The sequence below is a fragment of the Panthera tigris genome, chromosome F2 (genome assembly GCF_018350195.1).
Source record: "Panthera tigris isolate Pti1 chromosome F2, P.tigris_Pti1_mat1.1, whole genome shotgun sequence".
NCBI lineage: Eukaryota > Metazoa > Chordata > Mammalia > Carnivora > Felidae > Panthera > Panthera tigris.
Genome location: NC_056676.1, coordinates 28799396 through 28817919, shown reverse-complemented (window position 1 = coordinate 28817919; position 18524 = coordinate 28799396). Strand labels below are relative to the sequence as shown.

Genomic DNA, 18524 nt, shown 5'->3' with positions numbered 1-18524 from the left:
AATGATTGATATACATAACAAATTGAATGACTCTCAGGGGAATTATGCTGAGTGAAAAAAGCCCATTCCGAAAGGTTACACAGTATGAGTCTGTTTATGACACTCGTGAAATGACAAAATTATTGAGATGGAGATCAGTGGTTGCTAAAAGTTAGAGATGGGGGTGGAGATCAGAAGGAAGATGGGGAGTTATAAAAGCGCAGCATGAGGTATCCTTGCAGTGATGGAACTGTCCTGTAACGTGACTGGTGAATGCATGAATCTTCACATGTGATAAAATTGTGTAGAACTAGATACACATACAAGTAATTGGGTATAAAACTGGTAAAAATGTGAATACTGTTGGTGGATTGTATCAGTGTCAGTTTCCTGGTTTGGTATCTTATGTGGTCTCACAAGATGTTAGCCTTGGGATAACTGAGTAAAGGGTGCAGGGGATCTCTGTGTATTATTTCTTTTAATTACATGTGAATTTACAATGATCTCAAATTAGAAAGTTGAATTTTTTTAAAAAAGGATTATTTCCCTAGTCTGTCAGGCCCAGCACTGGTAAGACTAGTGAATTCCCTAAACATGAGCCCATGATCCCACATCATTTCCGTAAAATGATTTCTTTGGTTAGAAACTGCTGTGTGGAATACCATGACAATGAATAAGAGATTCTGTAAGGTGGGTGGTGGTTTTGATAGAGCTTTGTGGGCAGGAAAGGCAAATCCATATTTAGAGTAAGTGTTTATTCCAGTGATAATATATCACTGTCCTTTCTATGTAGAATGGCTCAGCATAACCTGCTACCAGGTAGCAATCTGATCATTTCAGGGAATGATGCTATATTGGAAGCTTATTGTTGGTCTCTGCTGTTGGCATATTGGTCATTTAGCAGTGACTGTAGCCAGATTAACATGGGTGACTAGAAGTCAGTGTTTCTGAATCAATGCATAACCTCCATCCCACGAAAATTCAGGGACCTGCCACCTTGGTGAAATTTTTCATTGGTTCGCGGCCTCTGGGATATGTTGAGATGCCCCTCTTACCACTAAGACAGAAGCACATCCCTGCTCCTGTGGCACCTTTGTTATTGAATGCATTGGTGGGGGACAGGAATAGCTGGGGAAAGAGGTTGACATCCACAAGACTGGTTATCATCCCCTGGTTATTAAGATTCTTTCTGCTAAAGAGATCATTTACATGTGACTCATTTATTTTCTCACTCTGCCCATTCAGAGAGGTCTATCCACATACCTCTTTCCCAGACCTTGCCATTTATTTCTCACTCATGTGCCTTCTAAATCCCTGACCACCCAGCAAAATCATTGGTCACTTCACACAGATTAATATAGATCCATACCTTAGGTTATCTTTCCTTCCAGGCAAAGAGATCAGGTACATTGCTCAAAGTTCTGTCCCCTGGGAGGCTGTTCCTTTATCCCTGTCCTTCAGGGCCACTCTAGCTGCATTATGATTCACCTGGAGGGGTCTGGCAAAATCTCCATTCTACAGCTTTATCTGCTATAGATACTTGAAATACTACCACATCTGCAGGGTCTTAAAGCCCAGGTAGTAGAGTAGCTTGCCTGGTAGTCTGGACCTATTGTAGAGCTTTGTCTTATTCTGAGCCTTCTTCAAAAAACTGGCAGCTTTTTGGGTCACTTTGGTAAAAGAGTTGGAGAAGAATGTCCAAATAAGGTATTTCTTGCCTCCAAAATTCAGAGACCCAGTAAGCACTGCACGTCTCTCTTAGTGGTAAAAATGTCCCAGACCACTGGCCTCCTAGGAATTTCACCAAGGCCCAGCATTTTTGTGAGATCTATTTCCTACTCTCTAGCATACATGTGTCTTACCATGTGTCTAGAGTAGTTGCAACTTCCCGCTTCCAAGTCCAATCAGTATGTGTTACAGACCAATATGATGTCCGGTGGAATGAAGCAGCAAAGCCCCTGTATGCTAGTTTATGACAGAGCTGGTGAATTGATGTAACTCTGAAGTATGTGTTGTTTACTATTAGACCTAGAAAAAGAAAGCATTTGTCAGATCACTTAGCGCATACCAGGTGATAGGGGGTATTTGATTTGCTCTAGCCATGAAACCACATCTGGAATAACAGCTGTAGTTGGAGTTACTACTTGATTAAGTTTATGGTACTAAATTAGCACTAAGACCCATCTGTTTTCTATAGGGCCACATAGGCAAGTTAAGTGGGAATATGGTAGAAATCACCATCCTGCATCTTCTAGGTCCTTGGCACTAATCATTGCAGTGCCTCCGGGAATGTGGTATTACCTTCAATGTACTTGTTTGGCAGGTAGATGAAGTTCTAATATTTTCTGCTTCTCCTTTCCAACTTTAATAGCCCTCACTGCACAGATTAAGGAACAAATGTGGGCATTCTGCCAGTTGCTGAGTAAAGCTGTTCCCATTATGCATTCTAGAACTTGGGAAACAACCACAAAGTGAGTGCAGGGGATGGGCCTGAGCTAAAACTCCATTCTCCTCCTCCATGCCCCCATAAGCCTCTATTCTGACTAGAAGCAAATTGGGTCTTCAAGAGTTATGTCAGTTCACATAATCCTTGAAAAGTGTGATTATTTCTCCTTCCCCAGTGGACACCCTAGTAAACAGTCAAAACTCCCTTTAGGAGAGCTAGTAGGAAGATCGACAGTACACATTTTTAGCTATGTAGCAGGATCCTTCCTCAGTCTGCATGATCTCCTCTTCATTCAGAGGACTCAGTGTCTGGGAATTGGTTCAAGTTTGGGAATTTGTTGAGTGGTCCTGGCAGTCATTTGTGGTGATTCAGGGCAGGCTGTTCATTAGAACTATAGCGTTTTCCTATCTGTTTCATTTCTGGGACACCATAATCAATCAGCCACCACCAGAGAGCTCTTCAAGTCAGACTGTTTTGATTACTGTTTACACTCTGTTGCATTATGATAACCGTGTCCATCATGTTGTTGGCTAGTAAGTGCTGACCTGACTCCTGCCACTTCAGGGTCTCATTATCTCCGCTGAATTCAGAGAGCTCTTTATGGCAGCAGCTCCCACCAGTCAGTCCTGCAGAGAACAGTCACCACACAGCAGTTCAGAAATGCTGGTGTTCCCCTCACAAGTGCCTTTCCCTTAGGTTTGGTGAACTGAGTATCTTATAGATCCTCCTGGGGACCACAGTAAGGGCTAGGTGAAAAGGTCCACTCCAACATTCTGTTCTCTCCAAGCATTTGGGTACCTTCTTCTGTGGTATCCTAAGGAAGTTCTGGTATTGCAACTTTGTCTAGTGTAGTCTACCTTTTGGTTCAGATTTTATTCAGCCAACCAAGCAAACTTTCAAAACCCACACCTAGCCTCTTAAGCTGACACTGTATCTGAATCTCTGCTCAGTGAGCCCATATTAGTCAATTTGGCCCAAGGCCATACTGTCTTCCCTTCACCCTGACCCAGGACCCTTAGGATCTATTCCCATACAGATCCTTAGTTTCTACTGATTTCAGTTAACAAAATCATATAGTTCTTTTTGGTGTGTAGTATACCCCTTCATGGACTATACTTTATATCTCACCCCTTGGGGTCTGCTGAGACTTGAATTTGGTTATAGGTCTAGTCCTATCCAATAGAACTTTCTGTAATGATGGAAATATATACTATCTGTGCTGTTTGCATATGGCCGTTGAGCATTTGAAATGTGGCTAGTGCAATTTGGGAACTGAATTTTAAATTTCATTTAATTTTAGTTGAATTTGAATAGCTGCCTGTGTCTAGTGGATACCATATTGAACAGTGCGGGTCTGCAAGCACTGAGAAGTGGGAGAGATGGATACTTAGGAGGACCAATGGGCCCCTACAGCTACCTCAGGGTTGACCACTGCTGGTACTTCAGGAAAGGGAAGACCAACCTCCTCACACTGGGATGGAAGGGCCGCTTCTACTGGCAGAAGATACCTGGCACAGGTTAGGGGCCTAGGGGCTGCAGGTTCATCAGCATTTGCCCGTATGTCCCGTGCTAAATTTCAGGACTCGCCACCTTCCTAATCAATGCCCCAATTTTAATACTAGAGAACCTGTGAAATTGGGAACTCAGTTTGCCTTGCCATTAAGCCATCTGCAGAATTAGATGTTGGGTTTTTTGGGTTTGTTTGTTTTGGGTTTGTTTTGGTTTTTTGTTGTTGTTGTTGTTTTGAAATCTTGAGCCTGAGGCCAAAGGAGATAAAGATTTCTTTTAGGACAGTTACACAAACTTTCAGATCCCTTATGTTAACCTCTAGGCTGGTATTTAAAGCCCTGGGGCTATCATTTTCCCGTGCACTTAATAGCAAACGACACTTTTATACTTCTGTGTTTTGACCTAATTGATATGAGGCAGAAGATACTTCTTCATGACAAAACCTTGTCATGATTATAGGTCGTTATGTTTCTACAGATGTTAATTTAAGTAGTTGCTTTGCCGTGTACATCATTTACACTGTGGGCTATCAGTATCTCTTTTCATGAAAATGGGATCGTGAATGTCTTTAGATTGAATGAATTTGGAGAATGAACCCCAGATAGCCCAGAATTAATTTAGGTCACCCATCTTACAGTTGTATTCCTGTGGAACCATTTTGGTAGTCTCATCTTGTGTTCACAGAGACTTTTACCATAGGGACTTTTTTGAGTGCCTATATATGAGCCAATTCCTGCCCTGGATACTTTTCCTAGACATTCTTTACTAGTTGTCCCTGTGTTTTTATTGTGCAGGGTTAGAATAAAAAGTAGAAGTAGATAGCAGTAGCATTTTATAGGAGATCCCTGAAAGCAAGTTTTGACTATTGTTTGTTAAACATTGGAATATGGACAATATAGAAAGGGATGGTGCCATGGATAGGATGGAAATTGATTTCAGAAGTTTCTTTTTAGAATCATCAGCAAATACTCTATCCTATTTTTTTTTCTTCCAGGAACCAAGATAATATATTTATGTAAACTTTTTTAGTAGTGAACAAAACAGACATCTTTTCCATCTTGAAGTAAAGAAGACAAACATTTAACAATTGATTTTACATGTCATGAATGTTATCAAAGAATTGTATAGTACTAGAAATGGAAGGTATAATGTTAAGTGAAATAAGACAGAGAAAGACAAATACCACATGATTTCACTCATATATAGAATTTAGGAAACAAAACAAGTAAACAAAGAAAAAAAACAAAACAAAACAAAAACTCAACAACCAAACTCTTAAATACAGAGAACAAACTGGTGGTTTCCAAAAGGGAGGTGGGTGAAAGTGGGGGAAATAGATACAGGGGATTAAGAGCACACTTACCATGATGAGCACTAAGTAATGTATAGAATTGTTGAATCATTATATTGTACACCTGAAACTGATATAGCACTGTATGTTAATTATACTTCAATTGACAAAAAAGAAATTGTATAGTACTGAGTTATATAGGATCTTAGAACATGACATTTTAAAAAATTTTTTTAATGTTTATTTATTTTTGAGAGAGAGAGAGAGAGAGAGTGTGTGTGTGTGTGTGTGTGTGTGTGTGTGTGTGTGTGTGAGAGGAGGGGAGGAGCAGAGAGGGAGACACAGAATCCAAAGCATGCTCCAGGCTCTGAGCTGAGCTGTCAGCGCAGAGCCCTATGCGGGGCTCAAACTCATGAACTGTGAGATCATGACCTGAACGGAAATCAAGAGTCAGATGCTTAACTGACTGACTGACTGCCCAGGCACCCATGCTCTATAATCAATTTTTAAAGGAAGCAGTCAACTCTTAGGTACCTGCTTTATCTATGACAACTCTATGAATGAGGTTTATAGCAACATTTTCCATAACCAGGGTTAGACACTGAGCTCCATGATAATACCCGGCAGGTGACAGTCTGCCTACAGTCTCTGTAGTCTGCTTCAGCTAACAATGGTGGTTGTCAATATGGATTGAAGGAATTGCTACATTTATTGTTTTTAGAAAACATTTGACAAGTAAATGAGGAATTCAGAAATGATTCTGGATTATGATTTTTGAAGGAGAGCTTTGTCTGATTACTTGACATAGCATCCAAACAGTATAAGGAGTTTACAATTTAAAAGCAAATTCAAGTGTTAATCCAGGGATCTTATGCTTGTGGTAAAATCATTTCACTCACTGAAAATACATTGACTTCCACTGTAAAATGTGACAAAGTAGAGGCAAAAATAATGGAACAAAAAACAGTACCATTACTACTTGAATTTAAAATCTTCTTTAAAATATAATTATTCATGGGGTGCCTGGGTGGCTCAGTTGGTTAAGTGTCCGACTTTGGCTCAGGTCATGATCTCACAATTTGTGAGTTCAAGCCCTGAATTGGGCTTTCTGCTGTCAGCACAGAACTTGCTTTGGATCCTGCCTCCCTCTCTGCCCCTCCCCAACTTGTTTTCTCTCTCTCTCAAAAATAAACATTAAAAAAATATCTAAATATATATATATATACATATACATATATATAAATATATATATACATATACATATGTATATATATATATATAAATTATTCATATCTTGAATAGCCGAAGCAATCTTGAGAAAAAAGAACTTGGAGGCACAACAATCCCTGATTTCAAACTATATTACAAAGCTGTAGTAATCAAAACAGTATGTTATTGGCATAAAAACAGACATATAGGCCAATGGAACAAAATAGAGAGCCTAGAAGTAAACCCACACTTCTAGGTGTGGGTGTATGTTCAGTTAATTTATGATGAAAAAGCCAAGAATATACAAGGGGAAAGGACAGTCTCTTTAATAAATGGTGATGGGAAAACTGAACAGCTACATGCAAAAGAATGAAATTGGACCACTGTCTTTCAACATACACAAAAAGTAACTCAAAATGGATTGAAGACTTGAATGTAAGACCTAAAACCATAAATCTCCTGGAAGAAAACATAGGTGGTGAGGTCCTTGACATAGGTCTTGGCAATGATTTTTTAAATCTGACACCAAAAGCAAAAGCAGCAAAAGTAAAAATGAACAAGTGGGACTACGTCAAACTAAAAAGCTTTTTACAGCAGAGGAAGGAAACAATCAGCAAAGTGAAATGCATTCTATTGAATGGGAGAAAGTACTTACAAGTGATATATCTGATAAGAGGTTAATATCCCAAATATATGAAGAACTCTTATAACTTGGTAGCAAAAAATCTCCAAACAACACAAATGGACAGGAAATTTAAGTAGACCTTTTTCCAAAAAAGACATGGATGGCCCACAAGTATGCAAAAGATTCTCAACATCATTAATCAGGGAAATGCAAAGCAAAACCACAATGAGATATCACCTCACACCTGTTAAAATAGCTATTATCAAAAAGACAAGAAATAATAAATGTTGGTGAGGATGTAGAGAAAAAGGAACCCTGTGCACTGTTGGTGGAAATGTAAATTGGTACAACCACTATGGAAAACAGTACAGAGGTTTCTAAAAAAGTTAAAAAAAGAACTACCGTATGACCTAGCAATTTCAATTCTGGTGTTTATCTGAAGAAAGTCAAAACATTAACTCAGAAAGATGTATGCACCACCCACCATGTTCATAGCAGCATTATTTATAATAGTCAAGATATGGAAACAACCCAAGTGTCCATTGATGGGTGAATAAAGAAAACATGGTGTGTATATATGTGCATATACATATATACAATGGAATGCCATAAATGGTTCAGCCATGAAAAAAGAAGGAAATCTTGCCATTTGCAATAACATTCATGGGCCTCGTTATGCTAAGTGAAATAAGTCAGAGGAAGACAAATGCATATGATCTCACTTATATGTGGAATCTACAACAAAAACCAAAAATCTCATTTAAAAAAAGCTCATAGATACAGAGGACAGATTGGGGTTGCCAAAAGTAGGAGTTTAGAGGGTGGGGCAGTAAATGGGGTCAAAAGATGCACACTTACACTTAAAAAAATAAATAGGTCAAGGGAATGCAACATGGTGACTATAGTTAATAATGCTATACTGTATATTTGGAAGTTGCTAAGACACTAGATCTTAAAAATTCTCATCATGTTTTTTTGTGAGTATGTATAGTGAAGGATGTTAAGTAGGCTTATTGTGATTATTTCACAGTATACACAAGTATCAAATCATTATGTTGTATACCTGAAATTGTTTTAATGACATAACATAATGTTATTTGTCAATTATACTTCAATATAAAATATTCATAACTTTGTAAAGTTTATAGTATAAATATTTCACGACAGAACTAAAAGTCTTGAGGTCTTATTAAATAATTAGTCGATAACATTCAATTATTTTCTGAAACTTAGGAAACACCTTTTACTATCATACTAATCTTAGCCCAAAAATCTCTTCACAGTTATGAAGGAAATTGTGTTATTTTAGGAACAGGCCCTAGTGGTGGCTAAATTATTTTCAATAAATGTTTAACCATTAGATTTACTACTGGATCTCCCTGTCATCTAAGGCTGTTTTAATTAGACCCTGGCTTCAACTGGAAGTCTTCCAAAGTAGGGGGGGAAAGGAAAAGGAGGAGGAGGAGGGGGAGGAGTGAGGAAGGAGGAGCTGTCAACCACAGGAGTGAGGTACTGGGAAAGCAGGTCCTAGGGACAAAGGGGAGGGACCCTCTTTGACTGCAGGCAGGATGAGAGCCCAGCATTGATATTCTGTTTTTTCCTTTGAGTGGTGCTCTTTTCAGCCGCCCTGGTGGCAGCTGTTGTGGATGACATAGTGGCCGGCTAGTCGACTAGTAGTAGTAGCTGCTCTTGCCACTGCTGGGTTGGTGTTACTGTTTGCACGGCCTCTAGAGGGCAACTCCTAGCCTTTGTTTGTGTTGAGCCTGTAGGATGTGTTTCATCCTTGGCTGTCTGCAAGAGAGAACTATTTTTTCAAGGTGCTTGTTTAAGGACCTTTAATATCATATTCTGTAGAGTTATAAAACTGGTGTTACGGCTCAAAGCATGATATTCCTGGCTACCTTTTCGGTTCTGTTTGCCATCTAGATCTTCTGACTTGTCTTTGGTTTAGATCGACACTTAGTACTCAGGATTCTTTCCCAGTGTGTTTCAACCCTCTGACACAAACCCATCACCATACCCTCCTTCTAGCATCTGAAGGACTTGGTGTCAGCCAAATGTTTCGACTTTCATTTCCTTTGACTTTCTTTTTCTTGAGGCAAAGGTCATAAGCTTTGGTCTTTGGGCCAAAGTGTGTTTCATCAGATTTATAAAATGAAAGGCTTTTTTTCAATGTGCGAACATTGAAAAATTAGAAATTTTACATCGATACTTGGATTTTTGGCTTTTCTTGGAAAATCAAAAGATGTGGCAACACTGGACCTGAATTGCAATTGCAGCTAGAGCTGAGTAGTGGCTCTGCCTTTTAGACTGGCACGGATTCTGCTCGTTACCAAGTCCCCACCCAGCCTGGCATTTGAGTTTGTAATCCTTGGAGTACTACACTCGTTGAAAATGAGTCATAAGAATGGTTTAATAGTTTTTAAGGTAAGTATTCTCTCGAACTCTTAATAATTCTCTCTTAAATAACAGATGTAAAACTTACTCCAAATACAGGATGTAGGTAAATTGTTAGTATTCTTCTGTAATCACTTCTCACAAATAGAAACTTAGTAGTTCCCTTAGTTTGAGCCAAAGAATGCGCATACCACATGCACAAATTAAAGATGAGTAGAAGGTACAAGTCTGTACTCATGGATTTCGGAAAAAGCATGTGTTTGGAAAAAAGTTTGTAAGTTTAAAAAAAATTAAAAGGTAAGGAGCCTGCATTATAGGATCAGTCTTACCTCAGGTAAATTCAATCTGTAAAAAGATTGGAAAATGAGCAGCACAAAACAAGAAGCTATTTTTCCTTGAAATTTTACTTTAGGAAGAAGAAGAAAATTGTAACAAAGCTATTTAAAAATATTATATAACAAGGACTCATGTTCATCCTGGTAACTGAAAGACCTTTAATCATGTTTATCTTAATCTATATTTAAATTTAAAAAACCCTTTTGTTGGGTTATTTTTTAGTTAAGTATAATTAACATACAGTGTTATATCAATTTCAGGTGTACAATATGATTCCACAATTCTATACGTTAACACTCATCACAATAAGTATACTCTTAATACCCTTTATCAATTTCACCCACCCTCCCACCCATCTCCTCTCTGGCAACCACTAGTTTATTCTCTTTATTTAAGAGTCTGTTTTTTGGTTTGTCTCTTTTATTATTTGTTCTTTTGTTTGTTTTGTTTCTTAAATTTCACATATGAGTGAAATCATTCCATCCCAGATATGAGTGAAATCATGTGATATTTGTCTTTCTCCATATGACTTATTTCACTTAGCGTTATATGCTCTACGTTGCACCCATGTTGTTGAAAATGACAAGATCTCATTCTTTTTTGTGACTGAGTAGTACTCCATTGTATGTATATATACAACATCTTCTTTACCCATTCATCTGTCACTGGATACTTGGGTTGCTTTCATCCTTTGGCTATTGTGAATAATGCTGCAATAAACCTAGGGGTACATGTATCTTTTTGAATTAGTATTTTTTTTTTTAACATTTATTTATTTTTGAGACAGAGAGAGAGAGAGTATGAACAGGGGAGGGTCAGAGAAACAGGGAGACATAGAATCTGAAACAGGCTCCAGGCTCTGAGCTGTCAGCACAGAGCCCGACGCGGGGCTTGAACCCACGGACCGCGAGATCATGACCTGAGCCGGAGTCGGACGCTTAACCGACTGAGCCACCCAGGCGCCCCAAGTATTTTCATTTTATTCCACTCAGTAGTGGAATTACTGGATCATATGGGAGTTCTATTTTTGAGGAACTTCCATACTGTTTAATCACTCTCATTAAACTTGAATTTGAAGGGTTTTTTTGTTTTGTTTTGTTTTTTGGCAGATGATCAATATTAGGAATAAAGTGAGTCACCTTCTTGGATACTGTACTCATATGCTCAGACTGACCTCCCTCTGTCCCCATGCTAGGAGCCTTTGTCTAAGGATACTGTTACTTTGTTCACATTCCAGATTCTACTCTGAGCCACCACATCTGTATTATCTGCCATCAAGGGCTTTTCTTGGTCTCTTCTTCAAGAAGGAAAGGGAGGAAGAAGAAGTTGAAGACTATATCTAGCTTTTTAAAGCAAAGTTCCAGGGGTGCCTGGGTGGCTCAGTTGGTTAAGCATCTGGCTTTGACTCAGGTCATGATCTCACGGTTTGTGAGTTTGAGTCCTCATTGGAGGAGCCCAAGCCCCACTTTAGGTGAGCATGAGCCCCAGCTCGGGTGAGCACAAGTCCCATTTTGGGTAAAACACGAGTCCCGCTTTGGGTAAGCCCCGTTTCTCTCTCTCTCTCTCTCTCTCTCTCTCTCTCTCTCTCTTACCCCTTGTAGGATTCTCTTTCCCTCTCTCTCTCTGCCTTCTCTCATTTGTGCTCCCCCCCTCAAAAAAACAAATACCCCCCCAATTCCATTTAAATATTTTTTAGTATTGCTACAAAATGTAAATATATATGGCACATTGACTTTTAAAATTTTCTTCTGTAAGATTTTCTTATATCTATCATATTATATGTTTATATTGAATTATATGCATATAAATATCTGTTTTTATTTTTAGGGCTCTCCAAAAAATGTGGAATCCTTTGCGTCTATGCTGAGACATTCTCCTCTTACACAGATGGGACCTGCCAAGGATAAACTAGTTATTGGACGCATCTTTCATATTGTGGAGAATGATCTTTATATTGATTTTGGTGGCAAGTTTCATTGTGTGTGTAGAAGACCAGAAGTGGATGGAGAGTAAGTAGAATCATTTCCAAGTTTTTTTTAATACTGTTCATAAAAGTTGAGATACCTCAAAAGTATTTTTGGACTTTAATTGGTGATTTTCTAAAAGACAGAAAATATGCTTTATTTGTCTTCATAATGCTAGTTACGGAAGTTAGGCCAGATTCGTGTCATGTTATGTTAGTCACCTTAGGCTAGATTCATATCTTCTCAAAGCCGTGAGAGCAGTTTTGGGGAAGATCTGAATGTTCGTCTTAGTAATAAACTATCCCCACCATAAAATGAAAACCAACTTTATGGTAATATATGCTGCTCAGGCGATTTTACGTGTAACCTTTTTGCCTCTTCCTCTGTTCCACAGTCTTCTGCTTCTCAGAGAAGCCTCCCTTTCTACTTCTTCGTGCTTCTTTCTCTCCCACTACCAAATTCTGATGCTTTATTATTTTCCTTTCTTATTCTGTATCTACTCTCAGAATTAGAATTTTCCCTATTGTGGAACAGAATTCATTCTGTTTATAGGTAAAGATATTTGTGAGTATAATGCACTGGGGAAACCATTAAGATGACAGATCTAGGAGTAGAGTGTCGAGAGTGAAGGGAGATGTGGAACAAAGGTTCTGAGATTGGAAAATGATAGTAAGCAAAATAGGAATGATTTTTTCCCATCAGTTTTTAATGTGTACATTTTTAAAATTTCAGTATTTCTGGTATCAGGATGCAACTTACAGTTGATGTTATATCAATTTAATTGACAGTGTTCTTTATTCTTAAAGTAATGGTGAGTCTAGTACTCAGTGGCATCTTAGGATGAATTACAGTGATTGAAAAGTTTGTGATGTTCAAGGATGAGTCATATTGTAGAAATGAATAGGAAGAGAGTCTACTCTAGATCTAAGAGAGCAATTATGAGAATTGGTTGCCTCTCTCCTGAGAGCTCTGGATACCTAAAGGTCCGGTTAATACAAATTTCCTTAGATCAGTGGCATTTGAGTAAATATTTAATGACTAGTTGTCCAATAAAAAAAAGGCCCCGATTTGCCAATTTCTGTGGTGTAAAACACTCCCACCTTGGTCAATTTTAAGTCACCAGTGTAATGTCACTGAATGCAGAATTGGGAATATTTGTACACAGTCCAGCTCCCACAAGCTGGTGCAGTCTGGAGCCAGCACACCTCTACCTCAGATAATCAGAAGCTAAGCAGTGTCTTGCAAGGTAAGTGCCATGAACCGGGAGATCCTGGAGGAGAAAATGGACTTCTTATGCTACCTGGCATCGAGAGGTAATGGCTCAGGCATAGCCTGTCTTGGTATATCAAATAACATACAAGCTGGTCAAAAAGAGTAAGACCTCAAGAAATTTCTAAGTAGGATAAGTTTGTCAATCCAGATATTAATACTGTGTGTCTGTTGTGTAATGGGTCATCAAAGGGATTAAATCAGATAATGTATGGAAAGATTTAGGACAGTGACTGGTGTATAATAAATAGATGCTACTATTACTGCTGTTCTTGAAATCCTGGTGATTTGGATTTTTGAGAACTGATGGTGACATTCCTCAAGAATTCCTATTGATGAGGATTCGTGCAGGAGGCAAGTGCGAAGATAGGCAGTCCTAAAGTTATCCTTCAAGAGAGGCATCCTGAGCTCTTGGGTGCTGTCAGCAGTAGCTGTGGCAGGTCATTTTTCATTAATAGAACATATGTCTGTAATTTAAAAATGAAGTACTGTTTTATTTTATACAAAGAAATTTTCTCATCTCCTCCCTACGATCAGTAAGCTTTTCCTCATGCTGCCATGGGCGCTACCTAGTCGTGGTGGCCATCTTTATTCTGACAAGCCAACCTAGTTTGCAGCTAGAACATCAGGTATTAACTTTATAAAAAATGCATTTTACAGGTAACTCTGTTGGATTATGAATATGTCTCCTGCTCAGGTAGATGTATTATAAGTAGCAAATGCAATGTACACTTCTCCTTATGTTTGTGGATGGAGTTTTGTTTATGATACTTTTTTCATGGGTATTTATGTCTTTGTGGGTATTCTTTTATGTATACTGTCCTTTTTTCATTAACATTTTAAAACATCAGTTTGGTCATTATGTTTTGTTTTTGAGCATAATATTTCAGAATGCATTAGAGACTAGAAGTTCTAATTTGATTCTCAGGCCTTACTGACTAAATCACAGAATTTTAAGTATCAGTATTTGAGACTGCATTTCTCTAATAAGTGCTATAATATGGTTTGAATATTTTATGTACAGTATAGCTTAAAATAGTTAAATACTAGAAATTATTGCGACATTTATTAAATCTTAAATTTTCATCGAAAACTATACACATACACATATCCTATTACAGAAATTACCATACGGTTGAAACCTTCATCTCCACATATGCTCTGCCAGTGAAGCAGTCCATTTAACAAAAGTTTTTTGGAGCGTGAGGGATGGCTCATAATAATTTTGCAAGTAAATTGTCTAGCCTATGGAGCAGTCACCGTATTAGTATTTTTCACGTACTTAGCACAGTTAAATGCCTGCACCTCTGTTTTGTAGTTATCTTTCGACTCCTGCCCCCATCGGCCTACCCAGGATCCATTCACCATAAGTTCCCACTTTAACTTCCAAATCAGTCGCAAAATCAATACATTCATGACTGAGGATCATGAAGAAGGGTCAGTCATACCAGTGCACGAGGAGTTGATTAATTTGTTTGTTCATTCATTTGTTCAGCAAATATTTTTTGGACCTCTTCAGCTTGGCAGTTACTGTTCTACCTGGGAAGGGCTGGTAAACCAGAGCTCCTAGCTGCCCTCATGAAGTTGGGCGACTTCTACTGGAGGATAAGGGGAATAGATAGTAAACAAGTATATAAATCAGTTTTAAAAATTGGTAATTACATGAGTAAAAAGGGATAATATGGTGAAAAAATGTCTGGCGAGTAGAAGATGACAGTAGTTAGAAAAGGGGCTTTGACCTCTATTCTTCTATTGCTTAAAGTCTGAAATACCCTCTGAGGACTTTTTTTTTTTTTTCTTTTGATGATAAACAAATGTCAAGGCTTAAGTTCTATTCCTCTCTGGTCCTACAGACTGATAATATTATTTCCAACAGTGTGCTAAAAGGAGGAGTTCACTTTAGCCAAGATGTGATCTGAATAGTTTGGTTACTCTTGTTCCCCATCCTCATAGCTATGCAGGTAAAAACTGCAGCTCCATATTTACATACGTTGTTTTGGGGGGAGAAACTTTGTATCTTAGAAAATTCCTCGTTGTCCAGGTTTTTTAATGTTTATTTATTTTTGAGAGAGAGAGACAGAGCACAAGTGAGGGAGAGGCAGAGAGAGAGGGAGCACAGAATCTGAAGCAGGCTCCAGGCTCCGAGCTGTCAGCACAGAACCTTACACGGGGCTCCAACTTACAAAGCGTGAGATCATGATCTGAGCCGAAGTCAGATGCTTCACCGACTGGGCCACCCAGGCACCCCCTTGTTGCCTAGTTTTTAATTCATCCTGAAAAGAAGGTTTCTACCCTTCACAGAATATTTATTAAATTTCCTGAATTCTATGTGTAGAAACTCTTAGGTTCTTTCCAAAACCCTTCTCTAGGTCTCTTATAGCTACCTGTCACTTATGTTTTGGAAGTATTATAGAAAAGTATCAGATCAGCATAATTACTGTTTCAGTTACTTTGCTTTTCTACCTGTATCCAAGACAAAGTTTGTGGGGGAATTATTTTATTCAGATGTTACCTGTTGTCTTTATAATTGGTAGAAAGATGATACCACCAAATCAGAAAGTAATGAGATCCAGGTAGGTCTCTGGTCCCCTTTCATACCTACAAGTTTAGATTATATGATAGAACAGCTTATTGGGCTGGACACATGTTTGCTCTCTATCTCCATGATGTCAGGCTAACTGTGACTGATTTTAGGAGGGTAATTCTGACAATGGCAGAACTTCTTGCTTTGATACATTTACTTAAGAGACAACGAATAAGATGTAGATATTTACATAATTTGTTCATCATTCAGCATTCATCAGACCTGCTGTTTAAAATCCCTTTTGAGGACCTGCTTTTTTTCTCTCTTCGGTTTGACTTTGTTGTGGTTGAATCTATTCTGCTTTAGGACAGCTTAATGACATGCAAAGAAAAATACTCCAATTTAACAAAATACCCAGTTTGGCAAAATGTTTTAATTGTTTTCATTATTTTTATTAATTATTTAATTTACTTTTATTTTTTCATTTTTATTTTTTTCATTATATTTATTATTAAATTTTTTTATTAAGTTTTAATTCCAGTATAGTTAACATACAGTGTTATATTAGTTTCAGGTATCCAGTATAGTAATTCAACAATTCTATACATTACTCAGTACTCATCATGATAAGTGTACTCTTTAATCCCCATCACCTGTTCCCCTATTTCAACCATCCCCCTACCCACCTCCCCTCTGGTAACCATCACTTTGTTCCCTGTAGTGAAGAGTGTTTTTCTTGGTTTGTCTCTCTCTCTTTTTTCCTTTTGCTCATTTATTTCTTAAATTCCACACAAGTCAAATCATATGGTATTTGTTTTTTTCTGACTGACTTATTTCACTTAGCATTATACTCTCTAGCTCCGTCCATATTGTTGCCAATGGCAAGATTTCATTCTTTTTGTGGCTAAATAATATTCCTTTGTATATACGTGTATACCACATCTTCTTTATCTATTCATCTGTCAGTGCACACTTGGGCTGCTTCCATCATTTGGCTATTGTACGTAATACTGCAATAAACATAGGTGTGCATGTATCACTTTGAAGTAGTGTTTTTGTGTTTGGGGGGTAAATACCCTGTAGTACAGTTACTGGATCATAGGGTAGTTCTGTTTTTAACTTTCTGAGGAACCTCCATACTGTTTTCCACAATTGCTGCACCAATTTGCATGCCCACCAACAGTGCACAAGGGTTCCTTTTCCTCACCAGCAGTTGTTGTTTCTTTCATTATTGCTTTTTAATATAGTTGATGGTATTTCAAACTTAGAACAGTTGATAAGAACCAGAAATAATTTTGGTTAACTGAATATTCTGATTAGCTAAGTAATGGCCTTTTAGTAAGTTCTACAACTTTTTTGTTTTAATATTTGTTTTTGGTTATAGTTTGCTCTACATCTAATGTGGGGCTTGAACTCACGACCCTGAGATCAGGAATCACATGCTCAACTCACTGAGCCAGCCAGGCACCCCAATTATAGTTTAAAGGAACAGTTTCTGGGTGCTTGTATGGCTGTCAGTGGAGTATCTGACTCTTGATTTCAGCTCAGGTCATGGTCCCAGGGTCATGGGATCAAGCCCTGCGTTGGGCTCCACACTGAGCATGTAGCCTGCTGAAGATTCTCTCTCTCTCTTTCGCCCTCTGCCCATCTCCCCAACCCACGAGCTCTCTCTCTCTAAAATAATATAAATAAATAAATAAATAAATAAATAAATAAATAAATAACAGTTTTCAACCTTTGTCTCAAGAAACTCTAGAGTTCTGCAGAAAACTTCAGAGATTGTTCTGGGGGTGGTGGGGAAATTAGGCCCTGCTTTTAGAACAGCTCTACATTCATTATTTTATTACAGTTCTGGGAACATTTTGTTTAAAATATGTATGGGAAATAGTGGTAGTATTTCTACCACCAAAAAAAAAGTTTGAAAAACACTTTTAAAAGAAAATTTATTCTAGAAAGACATATTAATGGTAACATTCAGCATATAAGCATTACATTCAGAATATAATCACAGTGGTATTGTGATCTACTTAGACTCAGTTGCAAAATAAAAATGTTATAAGTAAATTCAGAGAGTTTGAAGGTGTGGATGGCGCCTAATTCTAATAGTACCAACCGTAAAACTTTTAAACATTATATTATTTTTCTTTCATGTCAAATTATGACTTGAAATCAGAAATCAGATTATGACAAATTAGAATGACTCAGGCATTAACTTCTTTGGCAGTTATCGAATCAGCTGATTGCTAAATTAATCAGCATTCTCTTCTATAAAACCCGCTGACTGATACCGACACCACCTGGAAAAGAGATTTGTGGTCCTCCGCTATATTGACACTTTCACTTCTTCCAGTTCAGCTGTATCTTTAGCTAAATAAAGCTAGTTGTGTTTGTTCCAAAATCTGTTTATATTATCGTTAAGTAATTCTTTAAATTATTGCATAAATTAATAAAATATGACCATGGAAAGGGTTTTTGTTCTTTAAGAAAGCTCATTTTAATGTTTTGGAAAAGACCCCATAAAGGAGAGATTTTTTTTTTTTTTTTTTTTTTTTTTAATTTAAAGAAACTACTCTTGAATTAGTTTGGGCAAGTAAACCATAAAGATTGGTGGGGGGGAATCCTGAAAATCTGGAAGGAATTGCTTTCCAAATGTCTTTCTGTTCCTGGTTTACTTTAAAGTGACTGATCTGGCAATCCCAGACATTGTAGTATGGGTATTGTTTATGTAAGGAAATCAGTGCACAGCTCCAGTAAGTGGACCTCTCCTCAACAAGAAAGCCTGGACTTCTATCAGATTATTTGCATTACTTGTAAATTGATGTCTTCACAGAGTATGTGTAGGCATTTTTAATGAGTTCTCACTTTAACCTACTTTTCCATGAGCCAACCTATGAGTCCAAGGGCTTCTACTGTGACTTTTCCATCATGTGAACCTGCCTGCCCTTTTCTTTAGACATTTTTTCTTCTGTCATTAA

General features: G+C 37.8%; 1 protein-coding gene across 1 annotated transcript in view; it reads left to right on the top strand.

Moving 5' to 3' along the window:
• MRPS28 (mitochondrial ribosomal protein S28) overlaps positions 1-18524 on the top strand; it is a 106124-nt gene that overhangs the window by 10006 nt on the left and 77594 nt on the right. Inside the window, exon 2 of the mRNA XM_007073797.3 lies at positions 11620-11801. Coding sequence (XP_007073859.1) covers positions 11620-11801 — 182 coding nt within the window. The remainder of the gene's footprint in view (positions 1-11619; positions 11802-18524) is intronic.